The 27,804-nt window shown below is 42.2% G+C and overlaps 1 protein-coding gene across 1 annotated transcript in view; it reads left to right on the plus strand.

Annotated features, from left to right (window-relative positions):
* The window catches only part of hcn1 (hyperpolarization activated cyclic nucleotide gated potassium channel 1), a 295,539-nt gene that overhangs the window by 221,870 nt on the left and 45,865 nt on the right, over nt 1-27,804 (plus strand). The window contains exon 6 of the mRNA XM_033030982.1: nt 15,632-15,872. Within this exon, the coding sequence (XP_032886873.1) occupies nt 15,632-15,872 (241 nt within the window). The remainder of the gene's footprint in view (nt 1-15,631; nt 15,873-27,804) is intronic.

Here is a 27,804-nt window from a genome sequence, read left to right on the forward strand (position 1 = left end):
AGTTGGCCTTGCTCGAATTCAGATTTTAACTGGTTGGCCCACCTTATATTTATCCATAACTATTTTAATGCTTCTAGAACAGTGGCCACTTGTCCCAAAATGCTCGCCCATGGACACTTCAGTCACTTGCTAGTCTAAGACGTTGGTGAGGCCACATTTAGAGTATTGTGTTCACTTCTGGGCTCCATGTTATAGGAACAATGTTGTCAAGGTGGAAGGGGTACAGAGAAGATTTACGAGGATGTCACCAGGACACGAGGGTCTGAGCTGTAAGGAGAGGTTGAGTAGGCTGGGTCTCTATTCCTTGGAGCACAGGAGGATGAGGGGTGATCTTATAGAGGTACATTAAATCACGAGATAAATAGATCGGGTAGGTGCACAGAGTCTCTTGTCCAGAGTAGTGGAGTCGAAGCCAAAGGTCATAGGTTTACGATGAAGGGGAAAAGATGTAATAGGAATCTGAAGGATAACATTTTTATACAAAGGATGGTGGGTGTATGGAACAAGCTGCCAGAGGAGGTAGTTGAGGCGAGGACTATCACAATGTTTAAGAAACAGTTAGACTGGTACATGGATAGGACAGGTTTGGAAGGATACGGACCAAATGTGGTTTGGTAGGACTAGTGAGCTAGGACATATTGCTGGGGCATGTTGGCTGGTGTGGGCAAATTGGGCCGAAGGGCTTGTTTTCACACTGTATCACTCTATGACTTGCCCTTCCCAATTTCCTCAGAGTAGATCAAGTTTCACCTTGTAGGGCCATCTCCTTATTGCCTGAGGAAACTTTTGATAACTGTTGAGACATTTGATAATTTCCACCCTGTCTAAGCCCATGGCACCATCACAGTCCTAGTTTATATCAGGAAAGTAAAAATCCCCAGCTATGATAACCTTTTAGTCTTGCAGCTTCCTGCAATCTCCTGCCATTTTTGCTCTAATAATTCCCGTTGACTATTTGGGGGCCAATAGTACGCTCCCAACTAGGTGATCATCCTTTTTTTAGACATTTCTCAGTTCCACCCATATAGCGTCACTGGACGAACCATCAGTAATGTCATCTTGGACCACTACCGTGACATTCTCCTTATTCAATAAAGCTTTAGCTTAAGGACAAATTTGGATTGTTTTTGCTGGAGAGTTTGAGGCAGAGGGGAGACCTGATATGAAATTATGAGGCGCATAGATAGGGTAGACACTCAGAACCCTTTTTCTAAGATGGCAATACCAAAGTCAAGTCAAGAGAGTTTATTGTCATGTATCCCCGATAGGACAATGAAATTCTTGCTTGCTGCAGCACGACAGAATATTGTAAGCATAAATACAGAACAGTTCAGTGTGTCTGTATAGCATAGACCATATATATACACATAAATAAACAGATAAAGTGCAATAGGCTGTTATAGTTCAGAGTTTGTTTGATGGCGAGTTCAATAGTCTGATGGCTGTGGGGAAGCAGCTGTTCCTGAACCTGGATGTACCACAGTTCAGGCTCCTATACCTTTTACCTGATGGCAGTGGAGAGATGAGAGTGTGGCCAGGATGGTGTGGGTCCTTGATGATGTTGGCAGCGACTTCAATAGATCTCTTCGATGGTGGGGAGGTCAGAGCCGATGATGGTCTGGGCAGTGGTCACAACTTTTTGCATTCTTTTCCGCTCCTGGACGCTCAAATTGCCTAACCAAGCCACGATGCAACCAGTCAGCATGCTCTCTACTGTGCACCTGTAGAGGTTCGAGAGAGTCCTCTTTGACATACTGACTCTCCGTAATCTTCTCAGGAAGTAGAGGCGCTGATGTGCTTTCTTTTTAATTGCATCAGTGTGCTGGCACCAGGAAAGATCTTCAGAAATATGCACGCCCAGGAATTTGAAGTTCTTGGCCCTTTCCACCATCGCCCTGTTGATATAAACGGGATTGTGGGTCCCTATCCTACCCTTTCCAAAGTCCACAGAGTTCCTTGGTTTTGCTGGTGTTGAGAGCCAGGTTATTGTGCTGGCACCATTTGGTCAATTGGTCGATCTCACTTCTATACTCTGTCTTGTCACCATCAGTGATTCGCCCACAACAGTGGTGTCGTCGGCGAACTTGATGATGGAGTTTGCACTATGTCCGGCTACGCAGTCATGAGTATAGAGTGAGTACAGCAGGGGGCTGAGCACGCAGCCTTGAGGCGCTCCCATGCTGATTGTTATCGAGGATGACACATTTCCACCAATACGGACAGACTGTGGTCTGTGGATGAGGAAGTCGAGGATCCAATTGCAAGTCAAGTCAAGTCAAGTCAAGTTTATTCGTCACATACACATACGAGATGTGCAGTGAAATGAAATGTGGCAATGCTCGCTGACTTTGTGCAAAAAGACAAACAAACAAACAACCAAACAAACTATAAACACAATCATAAACACACACATATTATTTTACATATTAAATATTGGAAGGAAAAACGTTCAGTAAAGTTAGTCCCTGGGATGCAGAGGGATGCTCAGACTCCCAGATCTGAGAGAATGGTAACCAGCTTGGAGGGGATGATGGTATAGAATGCCGAGCTGTAGTCAATGAATAACAGCCTGACATATGAGTTTTTGTTGTCCAAGTGGTCCAGAGTGGAGTGGAGAGCCAGTGAGATCGCATCCAGATCAATCTGGGCAAAGGTTAATGGAGATGAGCAGGGCAAGTCCTTTTGTTACACCGAAGATGGTAAGTGCCTGGAAAGTGTTGCCAGAGGTGGTGGTGGAAGCAGATACGATAGTTCTGTGGAAGTCTGCGCAGTCTGTGGAATTCTCTGCGTCAGAGAGCGGAGGAGGCGGGTTCTCTGGATGCGTTCAAGAGAGAGCTAGATAGGGCTCTTAAAAATAGCGGAGTCAGGGGATATGGGGAGAAGGCAGGAACGGGGTACTGATTGGGGATGATCAGCCATTATCACATTGAATGGCGGTGCTGGCTCGAATGGCCGAATGGCCTACTCCTGCACCTATTGCCTATTGTCTATAGTTCCATTTAAGAGGCTTTTCGATAGGCACATTATTATGCAGGGAATGGAGGAAAAGTGCAGGCAGATGAGATGCATCTGAAGAAGGGTTTCGGCCCGAAACGTTGCTTATTTCCTTCGCTCCATAGATGCTGCTGCACCCGCTGAGTTTCTCCAGCATTTTTGTGTACCGGCAGATGAGATTAGTTTAGCTTGGCATCCTGTTCAGCACAGATATTGTGGGCTGAAGGCACTGTTCCTGTGCTATGCTGTTCTATGTTATTTATTGTGACAATCGAGAGGGCTAAGTGATTTGGCACAGGAAGATTCTCCTGTAATGTGTGACTGGAAACAAATAGCAGAACAAAATGTGTAGGAAGGAACTGCAGATGTTAGTTTAGACTGAAGATAGACACAAAATTCTGGAGTGACACAGTGGGACGCAGTATCTCTGGATAGAAGAATAGAAGAAATGGGTGACATTTTGGGTCGAGACCCTTCTTCAGACTACTGAACAAGTATAATGATAATAGTTACTAGAATTTGATAGTTAAATTAAACAGGGAAGCACAGTTAAATGTGTAGGAAGGAACCGCAAATGCTGGTTTGCATGGAACATAGACATAAAATGCTGGAGTAACTGAGCGGGTAACAGGCTTCCTGAGTTACTCCAGCATTTTGTGTCTAAGCACAGGTAAATGGTTTGTTAATTTTTCTCTATTTTACGTTTAAAATTAGGTTCCAATAATTTAAGCTATTTTAGTCGAGATTCATTTTTTAGTAGTTTTAATTTAATTTAATTATTGATGTCCACATGAACTGTTTTTAAAGGTTTCTTATTCAAGACCTTTGAGAGCAGCAGAGTTTTCTGGGGCTAGGCATGAGAATACACCTGCTGAGGCCCAGTTGATATTGGCAGGCTGCCCCTCTCGAGGCATGATCGTTACTGAAAGACTCAAGATTGATTAAACCACTGCCAGACGTCTATGCAACTGTAGATAGTAATGGGTGGAATGGAGTGGACCATGGGAGGTGGCCAAATCAAGAGCGACACAATAGCACAACTGGTAGAGTTGCTGCCTTACAGCGCCAGGGACCTGGTTTCGAACCTGACCTTGGATGCTGTCTGTGTGGAGTTTGCATGCTCTCCCTGTGACTGTGTGGATTTCCTCCAGGTGTTCTGGTTTCCTCCCACGTCCCAAAGACATTGGCCACTGTGAATTGCCCCTAGTGCGTAGGGAGTGGATGAGAAAGCAGGATAACATGTTGTGACGAGTAACCAATGATTGGCGCGCACTTGGTGGGCTGAAGGACCTGTTTCAATGCTGTTTCTTTAAACTAAACTAAAAATTCTAAAAGAGCAATCCACCCAATTTGTCCACCCTATCTCATAGTTGTGCATTGGAAGGTTGAGCTATCTAGTGAGCAAAAGAACATAACTCAGAAGAGAATATGGAAACAAATAATTAAAGGAAATGTAGGTTTCTTGGGACAGCTCACGTGCCTTATTTATATTTGCTTCCAGTACTTTGAAACTAACAGCACGTTCAGCAATGATGTTGCTGCGGCAACACCTACAACCCTTGATTTAAAAAATAAATATTTTAGCCATTACGTCCTGTTCCCTTGTGTAGTAGCACAGTAACATAACCTACAATACTGCATGATAGTTTATGGAATAGGCAATCTCAAAACCGAACCAGTGTGAAGTTAACCTGATGTATGCATTATAATTTTCTGGTGATTTTGTTTCTCAAATTTAAAACAGTTCAGTGAAATTACATGCATTTTTGAAACTGGATATTAATTCAATGTAGAATTTTGGAAAATGTATGGCCAAAACAAGTCATAAATCAATTCTAAATCTCACAGATCATTAAATAAAATCAGATGCAGTGTTGTGTAAATTAAACAATTGCTTACCGTTTCCTTTGACATAGCACTTCTGTTTTGTTTGACTGCTTTCCCCCCCTCTTTTTTATACCTTTTGTTTAAACCATAAGCTCCACGAGTGCCAAAAGGGCATCCAAACTGGTTCTCACTGGAAATTGCCACTTAGCTGATGGAGCTGAAATAACACCCAGTGATAAAGTCTGAGTGCATCAGTAATGTCATTTTTTTCAGAAACATTCCTTGTCCAGTTCTGATAATATCATCAGCAATTGCCATTCAAGTTAACAATAGGCAACATAAATCAAAATGTAATATAACCATTCAGTCAGAGTATTGAATACAGTTGTCAAGGCATTGATGAAACTGCACTTAGAATATTGTGTTCAATTTTGTTCAACCTTCTAGAGGAAGAATGTTATTAAGCTGGAAAGAGCGTAGAAAAGATTTACACGGATGTTGCTACGATTTGAGGGGCTGAGCTATAGGGAGAGGTTGGGCAGGCTTTACTCTTTAGTGTAGGAGGCTGAGTGGTAATCTTATGGAGGTGCATAAGACCACGAGGGGAATAGATAGGGTAAATGCACAGTCTTTTACTCAGTGTAGTGGAATCAAGAACCAGAGGACATATGTTTAAGGTGAGAGGTGTAAGATTTAATAGAAATCTGAGGGACAAGAGGATGGTATTACATAGAATGAGCTGTCAGAGGAGATAGTTGAGGCAGGTATTGTAACAATATTTAAAATATGTTTGGACAGGTACATGGAGAGGAAAGGTTTAGAGGGATATGGGCCAAACACAGGCAGGTGGGACATGGAATGGTACCATTCGGCGCTGCCGTTTCGGCGACGCCAATTTGGCGCCTCCGTTTCGGGGTGTTAGAGTTAGGGTATGGGTTAGGGTTAGGGTTAGGGTGCCACAGCCATGGGCCAGTGGAAACCAATTTCCAAACTTGTTAACATAAAGCTGATCTCACTTGCAATATCCTTGGCATAGGAACTTCTTGCAGAGGGTGATGAATCTCTGGAATTCACTATCCTGGAGTATTGTGACGCATGGAACACTTTTATTTATCTGGAGGTATTTACAGAGGTTAGGGTTAGGGTGAGGGTTCTGATGAGTACAGATATTATAAACGGAGGCGCCGAAACAGCGGCGCCGAAACGGCAACGCCGAAAAGTACCCGACCCGGTGGGACAAGCATACAGTAGATGGGGTACCTTGGTCAGCATGGACAAGTGAAGGGCCTGTTTCCGTGCTATTTGACTTTATGACTAACTATATATCTGTGAAACCACAGTTAAGGCTCATAAGCATGATGATTCAAAGGTTATTACAGATGATAGAACCGCTGGAAACAGAATGTTATTGCTTTAAACTTTTTGATTAAAAGCACCAGATGCAAGCTTTTAGCATCAAACGTTGTCAGCATATTTTGTGTAATGCCCTAATGAATTGTGCAATGCATTTTTTAACCTATCCGTGTGTTTTTGAAATCCAGTTTTGAGAGAATCTATTTTAAACCACCCTCAGCACAGTTCCAATATAGCTTGGGCAGAGATACAATATCCCTGCTGAATTGAAAGCAGATTTAAAAAGATACATTCCACATGACTAATGACTAATTAGGACCAGGGCCCCCATCTCATTCATTAGGTTTGAAGCTGGCAAAGCAAAGTCAGAGGACTTGGAAGGAATTTAAAGAAGAAAATTAATCTATTCTTTTGAGATATCAAAAGAGTGAATTCTCTGGGAGTATTTGTACATTGGTGGAGATAACAAAAGTATGCTGAGCTAAAATTCAATCTATTTTTATCTAAAAAGTCTTGCATGTTTGTAGCTTTTCAAATTGATCACAAGATGTTACCCAAAAACTAATGCTGTTAATGTTAGTGTTATGTTAATGTTTAATGCAGCTGTTTTTTTGAATGAACTTAAAATAATGTATATTGAATATTGTCAGAGACGCAGCTATCTGACAAATAACCAGTATCAACTTAAAGGGCTTTTGGTGTTGAGATTTGATGAGCATACTAATCCCATACACTCTATCATCCACAACTCCTCCAACTGGACACAAAGTGCTGGAGTAACTCAGCAGACCAGGCAGCATCTCTGGAGAGTATGGATAGGTTGAGATCCTTCTTTAGCCTTCTTTAGGGTCCCCTCCTCCCTTTGTTACCACCTGCCCAAACCACCTCCCTTATTATTGCATCTTTCTTTGCCTCCAAATATCATTTCACAGCTTCAATCCTGAATCCATCTGCTAGTCAGATTCCATCTGCCTTTGTTCCTCACCTGAATCCACCCATCACTTGCAAGCTCTTGCCCCACCTCTCCAACTTACCTCTTGATTCTGCCTATCTCCCCTCTAATTTCCAAGTCTGGATGAATGGTCCCAACCATAAACAATTACTTTCCATAAACGCTGGAGTAATTCAGCAGGCCAGGCAGCATCTCTGGATTACTCCAGCATTTTGTCTCTATCTTTGGGGTAAACCATCATCTGCAGTTCCTTCCAACACAATGATTTTCCATTTCCTTTCACAGATGCGACTTGTTCTTCCAGCAGAGTGCTTGTTGATCCAGATTCAAGCATCTGCAGTCTCTTATGTCACTAGACTTTAAACTACATATTTTGAATCATGTCGGACTTTTTTTTTTTGCAAATGGGAGCTATCATTTAAATCAGAGCAAGTTAATTTAGTTGACAGACTTGACCTTTCAATTCCATTGTATCAAAAGTTTTTAAGAGGCTGGTCTTTCCTTCAGGACGGTTTTGACGCTGAACTCTTAGCAGTAATGCAGCCCATAGGAGGAGTCTAATGTTGATAAGTAGGAAACCTGGTGATATTGTAGAAGACCACTCATTGAAGCAATTGAAGGAGTATGAGCAACTGAGAAATGTCTCAGTAAAATACTGTTGATTTTACTCTGCTTGAGCCTACAAAATAGTTAACAATGCCGAAGTCATGCCAGATAAAGTCTTTCCTTGTTTTAAGTACAATTTATAAGCACAGTTTAAACCACCAGTCTTTCCTCTGTTCCAACCATCCACCTGCATATCCTGTCTGCTAATCTTATTTTCTTTATCTACAGTATTTTTCCTCATCTTCTCACCTTCATCCTTTCTGCTCTGAGACCCCCACTCCTGCCCACCTAGTTTAAACCCTCCCGAGAGAGTGACTAAATGTCCAAGGACAATTGTTCCCTTTAGTTCTGGTGCAATCCATCCTTCTTGTTCAGTTTACCTCTGCTCTAGAAGAGACCCCAATTATCTAGAGACATGAACTCCTGCCCTTGCAACAGCTCCTCAGCCACATGTTTATCTGTCCTCTCTAATAACCATATAACCATATAACAATTACAGCACGGAAACAGGCCATCTCGACCCTTCTAGTCCGTGCCGAACACGTATTCTCCCCTAGTCCCATATACCTGCGCTCAGACCATAACCCTCCATTCCTTTCCCGTCCATATAACTATCCAATTTATTTTTAAATGATAAAAACGAACCTGCCTCCACCACCTTCACTGGAAGCTCATTCCACACAGCCACCACTCTCTGGGTAAAGAAGTTCCCCCTCATGTTACCCCTAAACTTCAGTCCCTTAATTCTCAAGTCATGTCCCCTTCCTGCCTTCACTAGCACATGGCATCAGGAGCTATCTGGAGGTTACCATCTTCAAGGTCCTGCTTTATTGCCTCTTTCCTAACTCCCTATTTTCACTTCCCACAACCTCATCCCTTTTCCTACCAATGTCGTCAGCACCTACGTCAGCACCATCCCTCTGACTGGGGATTAATCTATGCAGCAGCCAGGTCTGTGGTACAGAGCGATAGAATGAAGATATCTTCCTCCTTGATAATGTCCTGAGACATCCTGGACCTTGGAATCAGGGAAGAAACACATCATCCTGGAGTCTCGTTTGTGGCCACTGTATATTAAGTCTGTTCCCCTAACAGTAGAGTCTCCTATCACGATAGTCCTATATGACTTCACTCTATCCCTCTGTACCACAGACCTGGCTGTTGCAACTATCTTCTGCACAACAGTATCCAAAGGGTTAATATCACCTTCAAGGGAAATGGCCACACAAGAGTCCAACCTCTCTCTACCTACAACCATTCTCCTTCCTGGTGGTCACCATGTTCGTACCTGCACCTGGACGATCCTGAGGTCTCCAGCGCAGCTCCAGTTCCCTCACGCGGTCAGTCAGGAGCTTCCCACAGGTGCTACCTTAGGGACTGGAGGTTTCCCTGACTTCCCACATCCTACAGGAAGAACATACTGCTGTCCAAACTGCACTTAGATTAAAGAAGAAGGCGATAGAAAAAACACCTTGCTTCATCTTACATTAGCTATACCAGCGCCGAAACAAACCATTTTGCCTAATCACTTGTGCTGATATTTAACCAGAAAAACATGATCTCAGTATGAAGTGTAGACTGGTTTAGACTGAGATGAGGATAACATTTATTTTCAAGTGGTGAATCTTTCAAATACTTTGGCTGTCGAGCTACAGTCATTAAATTAATTTTTAAAAAAGTCATGAATATTAAGGGAATTGAGGGATAATGGATTAGTGCGGGAAAATGGTATTGAGGTCAAAGATCAGCCATGATCTTGATAAGTGGTAGAGGAGGCTCAAAGGGACTATATCTGCTGCTATTTGTTATTTTCATATGTCATTTATTTTGATTTGTTTCTGTACTAAGAGAGAAAATTCTGCAGGCCTCCGTTATAAATCTCTCTCAGCACAATTAATATCTATGGCCGATTGTTCATTAATGAAGTATAGGAAACAGGTTGATGTAAAACTTTATCCTCAGTCATTTGCATTCAACACATAATCCAGTGGCAGCACGTTATACTTCTACATTCAGTTGTCGTGTCTGTTGGGGGAGTCCAGAACCAGGGGCCACTGTTTAAGAATAAGGAGTAAGCCATTTAGAACGGAGACGAGGAAACACTTTTTCTCACAGAGAGTGGTGAGTCTGTGGAATTCTCAGCCTCAGAGGGCGGTGGAGGCAGGTTCTCTGGATGCTTTCAAGAGAGAGCTAGATAGGGCTCTTAAAAATAGCGGAGTCAGGGGATATGGGGTGAAGGCAGGAATGGGGTACTGATTGGGGATGATCAGCCATGATCACATTGAATGGCGGTGCTGGCTCGAAGGGCCGAATGGCCTACTCCTGCATCTATTGTCTATTTTATTAGAAGCGTATTTTGGAAATGGACCATCTTGTATTTAGCACAAAAATGATTGGCTTCTGTAAATTGGCTTCTGTAAATGCCCCTAATGTGTAGGATAGAACTAGTGTACGGGTGATTGCTGGTTGGCATAGACTCGGTAGGTTGAAGGGCCTATTTCCATGCTGTATCTGTAAACTAAAATAATTTAACACACATAAAACATTCATCATTCTAATGAATCTGTGATAAACCCCCTTTGAAGCACTCCTTAAAATGAGATCTAAGCAATGTCGAAAGCGTTCAAAATGAGAAAGTTAATAACCTTTAAATCATGCCAGTTTGATTTAAATCTGATTGAAGAGTTCATTCCATCAAGATTTCTTTTAAGTTGCCCGCTTTTATTGACATTTTAATGCTGAACCTTGAACCTTGAATATCGAATCAATTCATAGAAACTAGATTTAGCAAAGTGCTCAGATGGTCCACAGATATTATTGATTTTGAGCAATAATATTTCTATAAATAAAACCATGGCATTTATGTTGAATACTTAAAGAAATCTAATGACTAATCTACATGATATTTAATTTAAATCACATCAGAAGGAAATACCCATGGGAGCTTAATGTACATTGGAATTCTGCCCATTAAACAAAAATATGTCCGTGTTAAAATAAATATTCACATCTATTATTCTGGGAACCCACTCCAACATTACTTAGATTGCAAAATGATATCACTTAAAAGTTACACCAAAATATTTATTTTTGAATCTTTGTGCACTGCTGAGAAAACCTAGCAAAATGTAGTTTTTTTGCCTATATAGTCATCTGCATTTATGGGATAGAATGAACATTTTAAAAAAATGACAGAAATGAAGAAACAAAGAACTGCAAATGCTGGTGCATACACAAAAGGATACAAGGTGCGAGATTAACTCAACAGGTCAGGCAGCATCTCTGGAGAATATGGATAGGTGACGTTTTCGGTCAAGACATAGCAAAAGGATTTGAGTATAGGAGCAGGGAGGTTCTACTGCAGTTGTACAGGGTCTTGGTGAGACCACACCTGGAGTATTGCGTACAGTTTTGGTCTCCAAATCTGAGGAAGGACATTATTGCCATAGAGGGAGTGCAGAGAAGGTTCACCAGACTGATTCCTGGGATATCAGGACTGTCTTATGAAGAAAGACTGGATAGACTTGGTTTATAGGTTGGACGACAGATGGCACAATGGGCTAGGTGTTCGGCTGGCAACCGGAAGGTAGCTGGTTCGAATCCCGCTTGGAGTGCATACTGTCGTTGTGTCCTTGGGCAAGACACTTCACTCACCTTTGCCTGTCTGTATGGAAGTAATTGTGTGAAGCACTTTGGGGTCAATGCAAGTTGACTAAAAATGTGCTATATAAATAAAGACATTATTATTATTATTATTATTATTATACTCTCTAGAATTTAGGAGATTGAGAGGGGATCTTATAGAAACTTACAAAATTCTTAAGGGGTTGGACAGGCTAGATGCAGGAAGATTGCTCCCGATGTTGGGGAAGTCCAGGACAAGGGGTCACAGCTTAAGGATAAGGGGGAAATCCTTTAAAACCGAGATGAGAAGAACTTTTTTCACACAGAGAGTGGTGAATCTCTGGAACTCCCTGCCACAGAGGGTAGTCGAGGCCAGTTCATTGGCTATATTTAAGAGGGGGTTAGATGTGGCCCTTGTGGCTAAGGGGATCAGAGGGTATGGAGAGAAGGCAGGTACGGGATACTGAGTTGGATGATCAGCCATGATCATATTGAATGGCGGTGCAGGCTCGAAGGGCCGAATGGCCTACTCCTGCATCTAATTTCTATGTTTCTATGTTTCTAAGACCCTTCTTCAGACTGATTTTAGGCAGGGGGAGAGCAGAAAGCTGGAAAAGAGGAGATGTAGGACCAATTTACCGAACATTGGAAAATTCGATGTAAATGCTAGTGGATTGTAAGCTACCCTAAGTGGAATATGAGGTGCCGTTCCTCCAGTTTGCATGTAGCCTCTAGCAATGGAGGAGGCCCAGGACAGAATGGTTACTGTGGGAATTGGACGGGGAATTGAAATTCGGAAAAGGGAGGGGATCCAGTAGGCCGAGTGCAAGTATTCAGCGAAACAGTCGCTGAGTCTATGTTTGGTCGCACCAATGTACAGGAGGCCACATCTGGATGCAGTAGATGAGTTTAGAAAAGGTGCACATGAACCTCTGTCTCCTCTGGAATGACTGCTGGGGTCTCTGGATGGAAGTGATCGAGGAGATATAGGGACAGGTGTTGTTACATCTCCTGAGGTTGCAGGGGAAAGTACCTCGGGAGGAAGTGGTTTGGGTGCAAATAGATGAGTTAACCAAGGAGTTGCGAAGAGAGTAGTTCCTGCGTAAGGCGGAAAGGGGTGGAGATGGGAAAATGTGACTAGTAGTGGGGTCACATTGGAGGTGAGGGTAATCTCAACTATGTGTGTTAGATGCTGAGGCTGATGGGGTGAAAGGTGAGGACCAGGGGAGCCCTATCTTTGTTATGTTTGGGGGAGAGGGAGCAACTACGGGATACAGAGGAGATGCAGGTGAGGGACCTATCTATGACAGAAGGGGGGGGGGGGGAACCATGTTTACTAAAGAAAGAGGATGGAAATTCACATCTTAGGAGCAGATGTAGCGAAGACAGAGTAATTGAGAGTTTGGAATAGTGTATTTGCAAGAGGAAGGGTTTTGGAGGAAGTTAAACCAATCTCTCTCTGCACATGACCCATATCCCTCCATTCCTTGCATATCCAATGTATTTTAAATGTCACTATCGTATAGGTCTCCTACACTAACTCTGGCAGTGCATTCCAGGTACCACCACACTCTACACAAAAAAACACTTGCCATGCACATCTCCTTAAACTTTGTCCCTCACACCTCAAAGCTATGATCTCTAGTCTTTGATATTTTCACCCTGGGGAGAAGTTTCTAATTGTCTACCCTATTTATGCCTCTCATAATTGTATCTACCTCTATCAGGTCTCCCCTTAGCCTCCGATGCTCCAGAGAAAACTATCCAAGTTTGTTCTACATTTTAGAGTCGTGGAATCATGACTCATGGAAACAGGCCCTTCGGCCCAACTTGTCCATGACGACCAAGGCGCTCCATCTACACCAGTCTCACCTGCCTGCGTTTGGCCCGTATCCCTCTAAACCGTTCCATCCATGTACCTGTCCAAATGTATTTTAATCTTCTAGTAGCTAATAGAAACATGGAAACATAGGTGTAGGAAGAAGGCCATTCGGCCCTTCGAGCAAGCACCGCCATTCAATATGACCATGGCTGATCATCTAAAATCAGTATCCCATTCCTGCTTTTCCCCATATCCCATGATTCCTTTAGCCCTAAGAGCTAAATCTAACTCTCTCTTGAAAGATAATAGCTTCTATTACAAGCAGCATTCAGCACCCTCTCCATAGCTAGATGGTAGCTTTGTGACGCCTAATGTAAGAGCAAATAGTCATCTTTTGAGTTATGAAATGTATACCATATTTTCTTTTTGTGTATGAAAAAGAAACTGTAATCTTGGTGAAAAGAATTTCTTGCAATGATTTAGAGAGAGGCTAATTTCATTCTTGATATTACTACACTCACAGCGATAGAAGTTGTTTCTTGTCACCACCAACAATCTGATGAGACATTACACTAAAGGACCTTCTGTTCTGAGTGGACAAAGTTAGTCCCTTGACATAACTTTAAAGATGAGCAAGAGAGTTATCCCAGCCATACTGACCAAAAGTCAAACCCCAATTAAAACAATTTAAACAGATTGATGTGCCATGACCACATTGCTGTTTAGTGGGTTTGTTTTGAGCCTCTGCCCACCACTTTTTCTGTATACCAGCCAAGTACTTCACTGGATGTAAAATGTGTTTGGATTTAAAAATTCACAAGCCACAACGGAAATACGAATCCGTTCTCTCCGTCTGCTTTCCTTTCTAAAACACAGGAGATTATACCAGGCTATCCCCTCAATTGTGGTGAATCTCTGGAACTCTCTGCCACAGAAGGTAGTCGAGGCCAGTTCATTGGCTATATTTAAGAGGGAGTTAGATGTGGCCCTTGTGGCTAAACGGATTAGGGGGTATGGAGAGAAGGCAGGTACGGGATACTGAGTTGGATGATCAGCCATGATCATATTGAATGGCGGTGCAGGCTCGAAGGGCCGAATGGCCTACTCCTGCACTTAGTTTCTATGTATCTATGTAATTGACATTGAACACTTTCTGAGCAATTACATCATTAGCTAAACCTTCTTCCTGCAAGGGTGCTAGTGATTAGGCTGGCTGTAACCCATGATGAAAATGGGTGTTACCACTATTAGTGATAATATAATTATGAAAAGAAAATGAGTTACATTTTTTTTATTTCTTCCTGCACAGAAACTATATAGATAATTCCATTAACCAGGATAGAACATTTGCTTCGATTTAAAAGCCTGGATTCTAGTTCCATTGCTGGAGGTGTGGTGTGGCAAGCTGGAATTATTTTAACAATGAGGTCCTCATTAACTGTACTGCTAGCGATCTTTTTCTCTGGGAGCAGGGATTTTGTATCAGGATCCTCTGCTCAAATGTAATGTCAGCTTGAGACAATTCGACTGCTTGAGTGTGCACAATTAAATGGAAAATGTGAAGTTCCAAGCTGCTGCATTATCAGTATTCATTTCCTAATTTCAATCTTCATTTCTGAGATGCACTGTTCTGGGCCACACTTACTGTTCTATAGCATTCTACACAGCAGTTAAGCTGGCTTCTTGAGTTTAGTTTATTGTCACGTGTACAGTGAAAAGCTTGCCTGCTACCTTTAAGTTAATCAGAAAAGCAAACAAGAATAACACTAACAGGATGCAGGTTTCCATGTTTCCCACCTCCCAAACTCAGCATCCTTCATGCTCTAAGTAGGTCAGAGTTTTAGAACCCCTTTCCTTTGCTCATGAAGCTCCCGTTTTAATATGGACCACCGTCCATTGTTGCTGCTGTGTAATGACTTTTGCAGAAGCAACAATTGCATGAGTTTGTCCGATTAAGGTCATAAGGTCAAGGAATAGGAGTAGAATTAAGCTATTCAGCCCATCAAGTCTCCTGCTTTCTCCCCATAATCTCTAACACCTGTACTAATCATTGACAAGCTGCTTACCCAGTATTTTCTTTAAAAATATGTAATCCCATAAGCAGAGCTATTTTGAACACACAGTGGATTTTGAAAGAGGATAGACCATCTATTCCCTTTCCACCTGACTCAATTGCTGCAGAATCTGAAAGTGAAATACTTTGTACCCTTTCACTCCTTACATTTGTGCTCTGTTTAGATCATTTACAGGGCACCATTCAAAATAACTGCTTATTTTCTTTTATTTACTGACAAAATCCTTTTACAGTTACGATTTGATCTGATATTTATCTGGATATCGTAAATAAGGTGCTGTTCTTGATTCTGATCCTATTGAAGGAAATATAATATGCAAAAGATTAATGTGTCGCCTGTTGCATTTCAATAATATTTTGACATTGACTTCTGTTTCAGGAGATAGTCAACTTCAATTGCAGGAAGCTGGTGGCCACCATGCCCCTGTTTGCAAATGCTGACCCAAGTTTTGTGACAAGCATGCTGAGCAAGCTGCGATTCGAGGTGTTCCAGCCTGGAAACTATATTGTGCGGGAAGGGACGATCGGGAAGAAAATGTATTTCATTCAGCACGGGGTGGCTACTGTCATCACTAGATCCAGCAAGGAAATGAAGCTGTCAGATGGCTCTTACTTCGGAGGTCAGTATCACCTTATAGAAAACATTGAAAGAAGGTAACTGTATTTCGAGGCACAATGTGAAATTGTCATGGTATGATGTTTATTCAAACTGTAAAGTTTCAATATTAACTATAACTGTCAACAAATACTCTTCCGTCTCTATTAATAGACACAGATTTGCTTTCTAATTTGAGGAACTGAGCCGTTTGTAATGTAATTTTCTTTAATCAAAATATTTAAGAAAGCTCCAGAATTATGATCTCAGCCTGGAAATTGGTTGTACTATTTACATTTTACGATAAAAATTGACATTTTAAGGCATTTGGGCACTTTTCAGTGAAGAAGGGGAAGGGCAGATTTTGATGTCACCCTGCCCAAAATATTAGCTCCTTCTTAGGAAATTAGTAATTGCACTAATTAATTATTTAACCAAAGGCACTTTATTTCTTGAAAGTCTCTATTGTGCAATTGTTCTGACATCATGTGGTGAGTTTGGTTTAAACATCATGCTACAAATAGACATGTAGAGTCTTTTATTGCAGTTCATAGGTTGGACTCACCTTGTCCACCTTGTCATAGGTTGGACCCACCTTGTCCACCTTGTCATAGGTTGGACCCACCTTGTCCAGAATTCTACTGTCACCTTTCTGCAGATTTACATGTTAGAATGGATTCCACATAAGTACAAACCAATACTCCAACATTCAACACAGCACATTGATCTACTTGTGGTTTCTTGGAAGCAGTTATGATTCATTCATCTGTGCCAGTTCTTTGTCTCACCTTGATTATTACAACCATATGGTTCCTGTGCCAAGCTAGCTTGCCTTCGTACTTGTAAGAAGGAAAAACCATCATAGTCCAGAGGCTAGGCGGTAAAATTACCAGCCAATGATGCTATTCCACTCAGACATTATTATTGCCCTGCTGTCAGGTACACCTGGCTTGCTATAGGAATCATAAACCAATAAAACATAATCATAATCGTAATTTATTTGCCAAGTATGTTTTGCAACATTCAATGAATTTGGTTTTGCCATACAGTCATACTAAAAAAGCAACAAGACACACAACTACATAAAAAATTGAGATAAACATCCACCACAGCGACTCCTCCACATTCCTCACTGTAATGGAAGCCAACAAATTCTTATCTTCTTTCCTCTTTTCCTCCCGCGGTCGGGGGAGTCGAACCACCCGCAGTCAGGGCGATTGAAGTTCCCGCAGCCGGCGATTGAAGCTCCCACGTCGGGGCGATTGAAGCTCCCGCGATCAGGGTGGTCGAAGCTCCTGTGATCGGGGCGGTCAAAGCTACCGCGGCTTGGAGCTCCCGAAGCCGGCCTCTAACCAGGGACAGCGATATCCACGTTGTTAAAGTCCGCAGGCCCCTGCGGTTGGAGCATTCCTGGTCGATCCCTGGCAAAGGGATGGCCAGCTCCAATATGTTAAATCCTCAGGCTCCCATGGTTGGAGCTCCCGAGGTCTCAGCAAAAGGCTGCCAACACCACGATGTTAGGCCGCAGTGCAGATGGAGATACGACACGGAAAAAGCTGCATCTCCACCGAGGAAAGAGATTAAAAAAGTTTCCCTACACCCCACCCACTTCCTGCCACATAAGACAAAACTAAAGATAAACTAAAACATACATTTCACAACAAACTAAAAACTCAAAGAAGGAAAGAGACGAGACAGACCATTGGTGAGGCAGCCAACATTTGGTGCCACCTGAGAGATGCTGGAATCTGTAGCAAAAAAAGGGAGAGCTGCTGGAGGAACTCAACAGGTCAGGCAGCATCGACAGAGGGAAACGGACAGTCAATCTTTCAGGTTGAGGCCCTTAATCTAGACTAAAAGAGCAACAAACAAAGCAAGTATAAAGAGGTGAAAGGAGGAGTAGGATAGCTTGATCGGTGTTTCATACCACAGTGTCAGTCTAGATGAAGGGTCTTGACACTAAACATTGATTGTTCATTTTGTGTCACAGATGCTGCCTCACCCACTGAGTGCCTCCAGCAGCTTCCTTTGTTTTCCACATACCAATAGAAACGCCTCCAGAAATCATTGGGGAGATCTGGAACATCTGGTTTAGAGTACTATTATTGGGTCTTGAAATTTGGGTGTGCAGTTTAGTTTCTTCTCACTGTTGCATGTACAAATTTCAATTTTTTAATGTGTTGGAATAATATTCCGATCATTTTTGGGTCGAGTAGTCTTCTAAAGTAATTTAACTGGGGGCATCTTGGTTACTTATATGTTTAATGGAGGCAAGGCAAAGATTGAATGCCCAGCACTCCTTTTGGATATTAGTGCACATTATTCCAGGAGTGTCTGTTCGTAGATGTTCCCTGGGCAGCTTTAGACTCAGATCGCCACACTCGGTTGGAAATCTAATTGAGTTTGATCCAGAGTACAACATTTGCAGTTTTCCAGTCCTTGGACATCTTTATAGATTTTTTGAACATTGGGGCCAGGTATCCATGGTTTCCCTCAGTAACCTGGAACTTTTCTATCTGGAACACATGGTTTATCCGACCAATTTTGACCGACATCAAGAATGCATAGGGACAGGATGAAGACAGGATGGAAAATAAACAGAACATACATAGATACACAGACAATACATGCATGTGATGATGGCTGAACATCCACAATCGGTACCCCGTTCCTGCCTTCCCCCCATATCCCTTGATTCTGCTAGCTCTATCTAACTCTCTTTTGAATGCATCCAGTGAATCGGCCTCCACTGCCTTCTGAGGAAGAGAATTCCACAAATTCACAATTATCTGTGTGAAAAAGTTTTTCCTCGTCTCAGTTCTAAATGGCCTACCCCTTATTTTTAAACTATGGCCCCTGGTTCTGGACTCCCCCAACATCGGGAACATGTTTCCTGCATCTAGCATGTCCAATCCCTTAATAATTTTATATGTTTCTATAAGATCCCCTCATCCTTCTAAATTCCAGTGAATACAAGCCCAGTCGCTCCATTCTTTCATCATATGACACTCACCATCCCTGGAATTAATCTTGTGAACATACGCTGCACTCCCTCAATAGCAAGAATGTCTTTCCTCAAATTAGGAGTCTAAAACTGCACACAATACTCCTGCTGTGGTCTCACCAGGGCCCTGTACAACTGCAGAAGGACCTCTTTGCTCCTATACTCAACTCGTTATGAAGGCCAACATGCCATTAGCTTTCTTCACCATTAGCTACCTGCATGTTTACTTTCAGTGACTGATGTACAAGGACACCCAAGTCTTGTTGTACTTCCCCTTTTCCTGACCTGACACCATTCAGATAATAATCTGCCTTCCCGTTCTTGCCACCAAAGTGGATAACCTAACATTTATCCACATTATACTGCATCTGCCATGCATCGGCCCACTCACCCAACCTATCCAAATCACCCGGCATCCTCATAGCATCCTCTTCCCAGTTCACACTTCCACCCAGCTTTGTGCCATCTGCAAATATGCTAATGTTACTTTTAATTCCTTCATCTAAATCGTTAATGTATATTGTAAATAGCTGCGGTCCCAGCACCGAGCTTTGCGGCACCCCACTAGTCACTGCCTGCCATTCTGAAAAGGACCCGTTAATCCCTAATCTTTGTTCCCTGTCTGCCAACCAATTTTCTATCCATGTCAATACCATACCCCCAATACCATGTGCTCTAATTTTGCCCACTAATCTCCTGTGTGGGACCTTATCAAAGGCTTTCTGAAAGTCCAGGTACACTACATCCACTGGCTTTCCCTTGTCCATTTTACTTGTTACACCTTCAAAAAATTCCGTAAGATTTGTCAAGCATGATTTCCCCTTTGTAAATCCATGCTGACTTGGACCTATCCTGTTACTGCTATCCAACTGTTACATCTTTGATAATCGACTCCAGCATCTTCCCCACCACTAATGTCAGGCTAACTGGTCTATAATTTCCTGCTTTCTCTCTCCCTCCTTTCTTGAAAAGTGGGATAACATTAGCTACCCTCCAATCCACAGGAACTGATCCAGAATAAATAGAACATTGGAAAATGATCACCAAAGCATCCACGATTTCTAGAGCCACTTCCTTGAGTACCCTGGGATGCAGATCATCAGGCCCTGGGGATTTATCAGCCTTCAGTCCCATCAGTCTACCCACCATTTCCTGATTAATGTGAATTTCCTTCAGTTCCTCCATCCTCTGTCCGCTAGTACATCTGGGCGATTTATTGTGTCTTCCTTACTGAAGACAGAACCAAAGTACCTGTTCAACTCGTTTGCCATTTCCTTGTTCCCCATAATATATTCAACTGTTTCTGTCTTCAAGGGACCCACATTTGTCTTAACTAATTTTTTCCCCTTAACATACCTAAATAAGCTTTTACTGTCCTCCTTTATATTCTTGGCTTACCTTCGTACTTCATCTTTTCTCCCCGTCTTGCCTTTTTAGTTACCTTCTGTTGTTCTTTAAAAGTTTCCCAATCCTCTGGCTTCTCGCTGATCGTTGTTATGTTATACGTCTTCTCTTTTACTTATATACTGTCCTTGACTTCCCTTGTCAGCCATGTCGCCTCTTACTCCCCTTAGAATCTTTCTTCCTCTTTGGAATGAAGTGATCCTGCACCTTCTGGATATTTCCCCGAAATACCTGCCATTGCTGTTCCACCGTCATCCTTGCTTGGGTCCCTTTCCAGTCAACTTTGGCCAGCTCTTCCCTCATGCCTCCATAGTCCCCTTTGTTCAAATGCAAACGGAAACTTCCGATTTTTCCTCCTCCCTCACAAATTGCAGATAAAATCTTTTCATATAACATGACCAGAATAAATTGAATAAACAGAAAATTGATGATATTGAAATGATAGAAGTTGGAGAATGAGACCCTGGTGTGGAGAGCACTGAAGTAGCCAGGATTGCTGGTTATATAAACAAAAGCTTTGGTAGCAGATGATCTGAGTTAAAAACAGTACCAATCTTAGTGGTAAAGATGAGCTGTTTTTAGAATATACAACATGGTAGCATAGCAGGTGACCATAGCCGTGGAGAAAATCATGAGGCAAATAGATGGGGTGTATGCACTCAGTCTTTTTCCCTGTTTTGCAGAATCAAGAACTAGAGGACGTAGTTCAAGGTGAGATGGGAAAGATTTAATTGGAAGCTGAGGGGTATTTGATTCATACTGAGGGTGGTTGACATCTGTAACGAGCCGCTAGAGGAAGTGGTTGAAATAGGTACAATGTCAACATTTAAGGGACATTCCCCTGCACTTTCAATTTGAAGAAGTGTCCCAACCCAAAATGTCACCTATCCTTTTTCTCCAGAGATGTTGCCTCACCCACTGAGTTGCTCCAGCACCATGTGATTTTTACCCCTGATTTATTTTAGGTACAGTAAAACCAAAGCATCTGCAGTTCCTTCCTATTATAAGGTTTAGGTGGAAAGGGGTCAAACATGGGCAAATGTGATTAGTGTAGATGGACACCTTGGTGGACCTGGACGTGATGCACAAAAGTGACTGTTTCTGTGCTCCATGAGTTGATGACTTTTCAGCTTTTATTCTCCTGAAGCCCATGTTCCTCTTCCCCATTTAGATCCATATCTTCTCAGATTTGTGACCTGATTTTTCTTTCGGAGGTATGATGCCTAACATCTATTTCTGTTGAAATTTGCTTCTAGATTACAACTCTGATTTGCAACTTTTTGTAAACAGTGTTTTTGATTCCCTCCTTAAATCATAGTCTATGATTTAAGGAGGGAATCAAAAAAATCGAGACCCTTCTTCAGACAAATATGAATAAATTTATATCTATGATTCATAGATATAAATTTATTCATATTTGTCTAAAGAAGCGTCTCGATTCGAATGGTCGCCAATTCCTTCGCTCCCTAGATGTTGCCTCACCCGCTGAGTTTCTCAAGCATTATTGTCTACCTTCGATTTTTCCAGCATCTGCAGTTCTTTCTTAAGTATAAATTATGAAACCCGTTGTAACAAATAACACCCCTTTTCCCATCTTTTGGAACGCTGAAAAGCTGCCCTCTAACATTGTGCAAGAAGGAACTGCAGATGCTGGTTTAAACTGAAGATAGACACAAAAAACTGGAGTAACTCAGTGGGACAGGCAGCATCTCTGGAGAGAGGGAATGGGTGACGTTTCGGGTCGAGGCCCTTCCTCAGACTGATTAGGGACAAGGGAAACGAGAGATATAAACAGTGATGTAGAGAGATAAAGAACAATGAATGAAAGTTATACAAAAACGTAACGATGATAAAGGAAACAGGCCATTGTAAGCTGTTTGTTGGGTGAAAATGAGAAGCTAGTGTGACTTGGGTGGGGGAGGAGTAGAGAGAGAGGGAATGCAGGGGCTACCTGAAGTGAGAGGAATCAATATTCATCTATATCAGATGCCCAAGCGAAATATGAGTCAATAGTCTATTTCTTGTGATGGAGACTGTGAGTTCAAGAAAGTGGAGGGAGGTGTCGGAGATGGTCCAAGTAAATTTGAGTGCAGGATGAAAATTGGTGGTGAAGTTGATGAAGTCCATGTGTTCTGCATGGGTGCAGGAGGTAGCACCGAAGCAGTCATCAATGTAACGGAGATAGAGTTTGGGGATAGGCCCAGTGTACGGCTGGTACAGGGATTGTAGAGTTTTAGTAGAGGGAAATTGGATGGTTCTGCGGTCGAGGGAGGGCTTTAAGGCCTGCCTGGTGGGATATGGGGGTGTAGAATGACTGAACATCCATAGTAAAGATGAGGGAGTGGGGGCTCGGAACGTGGAAGTCATTACGGAGACGACGGGCATGTGAGGTATCTTGGACATAGGTCGGGAGAGATTGGATCAGAGGGGATAGGATGGAGTCGATGTACGCGGAGATCATTTCCGTGGGACAGGAGCAGGCAGAAACAATGGGCTTGCAGGGCAGTTGCGTTTGCGGATTTTGGGGAGAAGGTAAAAACAGGTTGTACGAGGCTGGTAAGGTTGGAAGCTGTGGAAGGCAGACAGCCAGAAGTGATGAAATCAGGAATGTGTTTGAGATTAAGGCCTGATGCTCATCTGTGGGATCAAGTCCCTCTAACATTGTCCGTTGCTTGTGTAAGAAGGTACTGCAGATGGTTCACACCAAAGATAGACACAAAATGCCGGAATGACTCAGCAGGACAGGAGAAGATGTGTCCACTAGAGGGAGAGTCTGGGACTAGAGGTCATTGCCTCAGAATTAAAGGACGTTCTTTTAGGAAGGAGTTAAGGAAAAATGTATTTCGTCAGAAGAGGGTGAATCTGGAGGAATGGGTGACATTTCGGGTCTTGACCTGAAAAATCACCAAATGTTCCTTGCTTTCCATTTTAGTGCCAATTGGCATCCATTTGGCATCCAATTGGCATGCATTATTACCTTGACAATTCATTGATTTATTGTGTTGTGCCTTCTCAAAGCTCTTTTGGAAGTCTGGATATCTTATTTCTACTTCATTCCCTGTGGCTAATTGATAGGGGACGATCAGCCATGATCACATTGAATGGCGGTGCTGGCTCGAAGGGCCGAATGGCCTCCTCCTGCACCTATTTTCTATGTTTCTATATTAATTTCTCTTGCACTTCTTTAAAGAATTCAGTGTTTGACGAAGCTTTGAAATCCACAATGAATCAGCATCGTATGGTTCTGCATTTTAGATGTTTTGCTTTATTTTTCTTCAATAAGAAATTTGTTATCTTTCCAACCAGAGATGTTAAGCTGATTTCTATATCGTTCAAGTTCAAGTTCAAGTGAGTTTATTGTCATGTGTCCCTGTATAGGACAATGAAATTCTTGCTTTGCTTAAGCACACAGAAAATAGTAGGCATTTACTACAAAACAGATAAATGTGTCCATATACCATGATATAAATATATACACACATGAATAAATAAACTGGTAAAGTGCAAATAACAGAAAGTGGTTATTAATAATCAGAGTTTTGTCCGAGCCAGGTTTAATAGCCTGATGGCTGTGGGGAAGTAGCTAATCCTGAACCTGGTTGTTGCAGTCTTCAGGCTCCTGTACCTTCTACCTGAAGGTAGCAGGGAGATGAGTGTGTGGCCAGGATGGTGTGGGTCTTTGATGATACTGCCAGCCTTTTTGAGGCAGCGACTACGATAAATCCCCTCGATGGAAGGAAGGTCAGAGCCGATGATGGACTGGGCAGTGTTTACTACCCTTTGTAGTCTTTTCCTCTCCAGGGCGCTCAATTTGCCGAACCAAGCCACGATGCAACCGGTCAGTATGCTCTCGACTGTGCACCTGTAGAAGTTAGAGAGAGTCTTCCTTGACAATCCGACTCTCCGTAATCTTCTCAGGAAGTAGAGGCGCTGATGAGCTTTTTTGATAATTGCGTTAGTGTTCTCGGACCAGGAAAGATCTTCAGAGATGAGCACTCCCAGGAATTTGAAGTTCTTGACCCTTTCAACCATCGACCCGCTGATATAAATGGGGCTGTGGGTCCCCCTCCTACTCCTTCCAAAGTCCACAATCAGTTCCTTGGTTTTGCTGGTGTTGAGGGCCAGGTTATTGCGCTGGCACCATATGGACAGTTGCTCGATCTCTCTTCTGTATTCTGACTCATCCCCATCAGTGATACGCCCCACAATAGTGGTGTCGTCAGCGAACTTGATGATGGAGTTCGCACTGTGGTTCGCTACGCAGTCTACCTCCCTTCTCAATTATAAGTGTAATGACTGCTATCACCAGTCATTTGGCATTGTGCCTTCTTCTAGTCAATTATTAAATAGATGTAATAGGTGTTTCTGCTGTCACTTCCCTAGATTATTTTTAATATGCATAGACACAATCTGGTAGGCTAGGCATTTTACCCATTCTAAGTTTATTTAATAACCCAGTTTTAATTTTAACTTTCTTTAGATAGCCCCTTTACTTCACCAAACAATGCAAGATACTTCACAGGAGCATTGTGAGCAGAGCATTAAATGAACAGTAGCTCTCAGGACAAATGGCCAACAGCTTGGGTAGAGAGCGTGATGCTATTCTTCTGTATTGCAATCATATTCTGGGAGTTTAGAATCCACTGTTCACAGATTGCTATACAACTGTCCCACAAAGCATATATGTCTGCGAGAGGTCGTCTGTGCAATCAAATGCCTTTGCAACAGTTGCAACAATGGTCTCTTAGGAAGAGATGGGGTTTTTTAAAGGAGAAAAGTGTTTAAATAATAATAAAATGAAAACCTATTTCAAAAAATACTTATAATTAAAAATCTATTTGGTGTAGATCCATTAAAAAAATTACAATTCATTTAATCAAGAAAATAAACAAACTATTTGTTCTACAACCTTTGCCATGCTGACCAGTGATCCTATGCAAATGCATATGGCTCTGCAAGATAGGCCACCATGACTCTTGGAAAGGTGAAGATCATGTAATCAAGTTAACCTATAGTCTGAAGAAGGGCCCAAAGCGTCACCTATTATTCTTTCTTTAGAGATGCTGCCTGAGTTACTCCAGCATTTTGTGTCTGTTAATCTGGAGCTGCCCATGGAATTGTTAGTCACAGGAGGAGGGAGAGATTATATGTGCTGACATCTGACCTCTAGTGAATTCCAAACGTATGTGCCACTACAGCAAGTGCTCAATGACAGAATACACTGAGCCATCAGAGGAAGCTTGCCAGCAGTGGATGTGGATGTGGAGAAGATGTGTCCACTAGAGGGAGAGTCTGGGACTAGAGGTCATTGCCTCAGAACTAAAGGACATTCTTTTAGGAAGGAGATGAGGAAAAATGTATTTAGTCAGAAGAGGGTGAATCTGTGGAATTATTTGCCACAGAAGGCTGTAGAGGCCAAGAGTGGATATTTTTTAAGGCAGAGATAGATAGATTTGTGATTGGTACAGGGGTCAGTTTTGGGGAGGAGAATGGGGTTAGATAATCTGCCATGATTGAATGACGGAGTAGACTTGATGGGCCGAAAGGCCTAATTCTACTCTTATCACTTATTACCTTATTTCGGGCCATCTGTGGCAAAGGAACACCTGTAGAAGTTAGGGAGAGTCTTCCTTGACAATCCGACTCTCCGTAATCTTCTCAGGAAGTAGAGGCGCTGATGAGCTTTTTTGATAATTGCGTTAGTGTTCTCGGACCAGGAAAGATCTTCAGAGATGTGCACGCCCAGGAATTTGAAGTTCTTGACCCTTTCAACCATTGACCCGCTGATATAAATGGGGCTGTGGGTCCCCCTCCTACTCCTTCCAAAGTCCACAATCAGTTCCTTGGTTTTGCTGGTGTTGAGGGCCAGGTTATTGCGCTGGCACCATATGGACAGTTGCTCGATCTCTCTTCTGTATTCTGACTCATCCCCATCAGTGGTGCAATATTATTGGGTGCCTTTGGGTAAGGCAAGAACCTCCAAAAACTAGCTAGCTCTGTTTCACTTTTTATTTGTAAGAAGAAGATAAAATGGTATCTGATTTCAGAAGTGCTGGTTTAACTCAGGGTCAGGTAGCATCTCTGGAGAAAAGAAATTGGTGACATTTCAGGTCAGAACCATTCTTCGGTGTCTGAAGAAGGGTTCCGAACTATTCCTATTCCTTTTCCTATCACCTATTCCTTTTTTTCCAGAAATGCTGCCTAACCCACTGAGTTACTCCAGCATTTTGTATCTATGTTCGGTATAAACCAGCATCTGCAGTTCCTTCCTACACATTTGATTTCAGCAAATTCTCAACCTCAGTTTAAAATCTCATTGAGGAATGTAGTTGAGTTTTTGGCAATTTTTTTTATGCTGGTTCATTTTAAATCTCACAGGCCCAACAGCTGGTTACTTTGTGACGTCAGAAAAGATCATTTTTGTGACCCCTACATCGGGCTGTAGCCAATCAATAGGCCAGTTCGTGCTGGCTGTGTGCCTGGTATTAGATAATGAGCTGCAAGCAGCAATTTAATATTGTTCCTGGAAAATATGTTATCACATCCACATACACCCTGTCGCATTTTTGGGCACAATCTGATTTCTCTTTCTTTGTACTGTTGTTTAATTGTGTTTTGGCTAAAGCAATGTATTTTCTCAAAATTACAAATTCAGCATTTACAATTTCTTAATTGTAATTAGTCCTTTAGTAACAGAGAGGAAGTAAGAATTGCAGAGGCTCAACCAGCATTATCAAAGTTATTGCTTTCCTGTATTGCATTGCCCTCAGCTTCTATTAATCATGAAACATACCTTTACTTGGAAGCACACACTGTGAAGAATTAAGAATTTGGGCATGTTTCATCCTTAGCTCAGAGATTGACAGGTCAGCCAACCAGAATATTATTTGTGTGTCTAGTTATAGAATTTGGATACATATCACACAAAGTTGTTTCAATATTTGATTGATTTTAGAGCCCACTAAGCCCACTGATGCTCTTGCTTTGTGCAGCTTTCGGTACATAAATTAAAATGATCACTGCTTTTATAAAACCTTAATTCCACTATATTGTTTTTCTTAGAGAATGTAATGTTCCAACTGCTGTGGTACGTTATAGTGTGGGATAACTAAAGGCTATTCAGCTAATCAAATGCACGCTCTCTGACTATCCTGCTGAATGCTGCCAGTAGCTTTGATGGAACTCCTGTCATTCAGCCATTGAAATGAATTAATTCTCACTGCCATGCAGAAATCAGGGACTCCTGACAGATTAATCTCTCCTCATACAAAAGCCTCTCTCCATTCCATCCCAGGAATCAATCATGCAAACATTAATTGCCCGCCCTCTTTGGAAGTATTTCCTTCCTTAAATAGGGAGCCCAAACCTGATCATGATTTTTCAGGCACACTCACTGTTTGCTTTATAAACTGCCTGTTGTATCTGCATGCCATCTTACAATGATTTGTGTGCAAGGACACCCAACTCCCACTGAATACCAACAACTTTTATTCTCTCATCATTTCAAAAATCCTCTCCCTTGCAATTTTTCTCGCAAAATGGATAACCT

This window comes from Amblyraja radiata, chromosome 1, assembly GCF_010909765.2.
Source record: "Amblyraja radiata isolate CabotCenter1 chromosome 1, sAmbRad1.1.pri, whole genome shotgun sequence".
Taxonomy (NCBI): Eukaryota; Metazoa; Chordata; class Chondrichthyes; order Rajiformes; family Rajidae; genus Amblyraja; species Amblyraja radiata.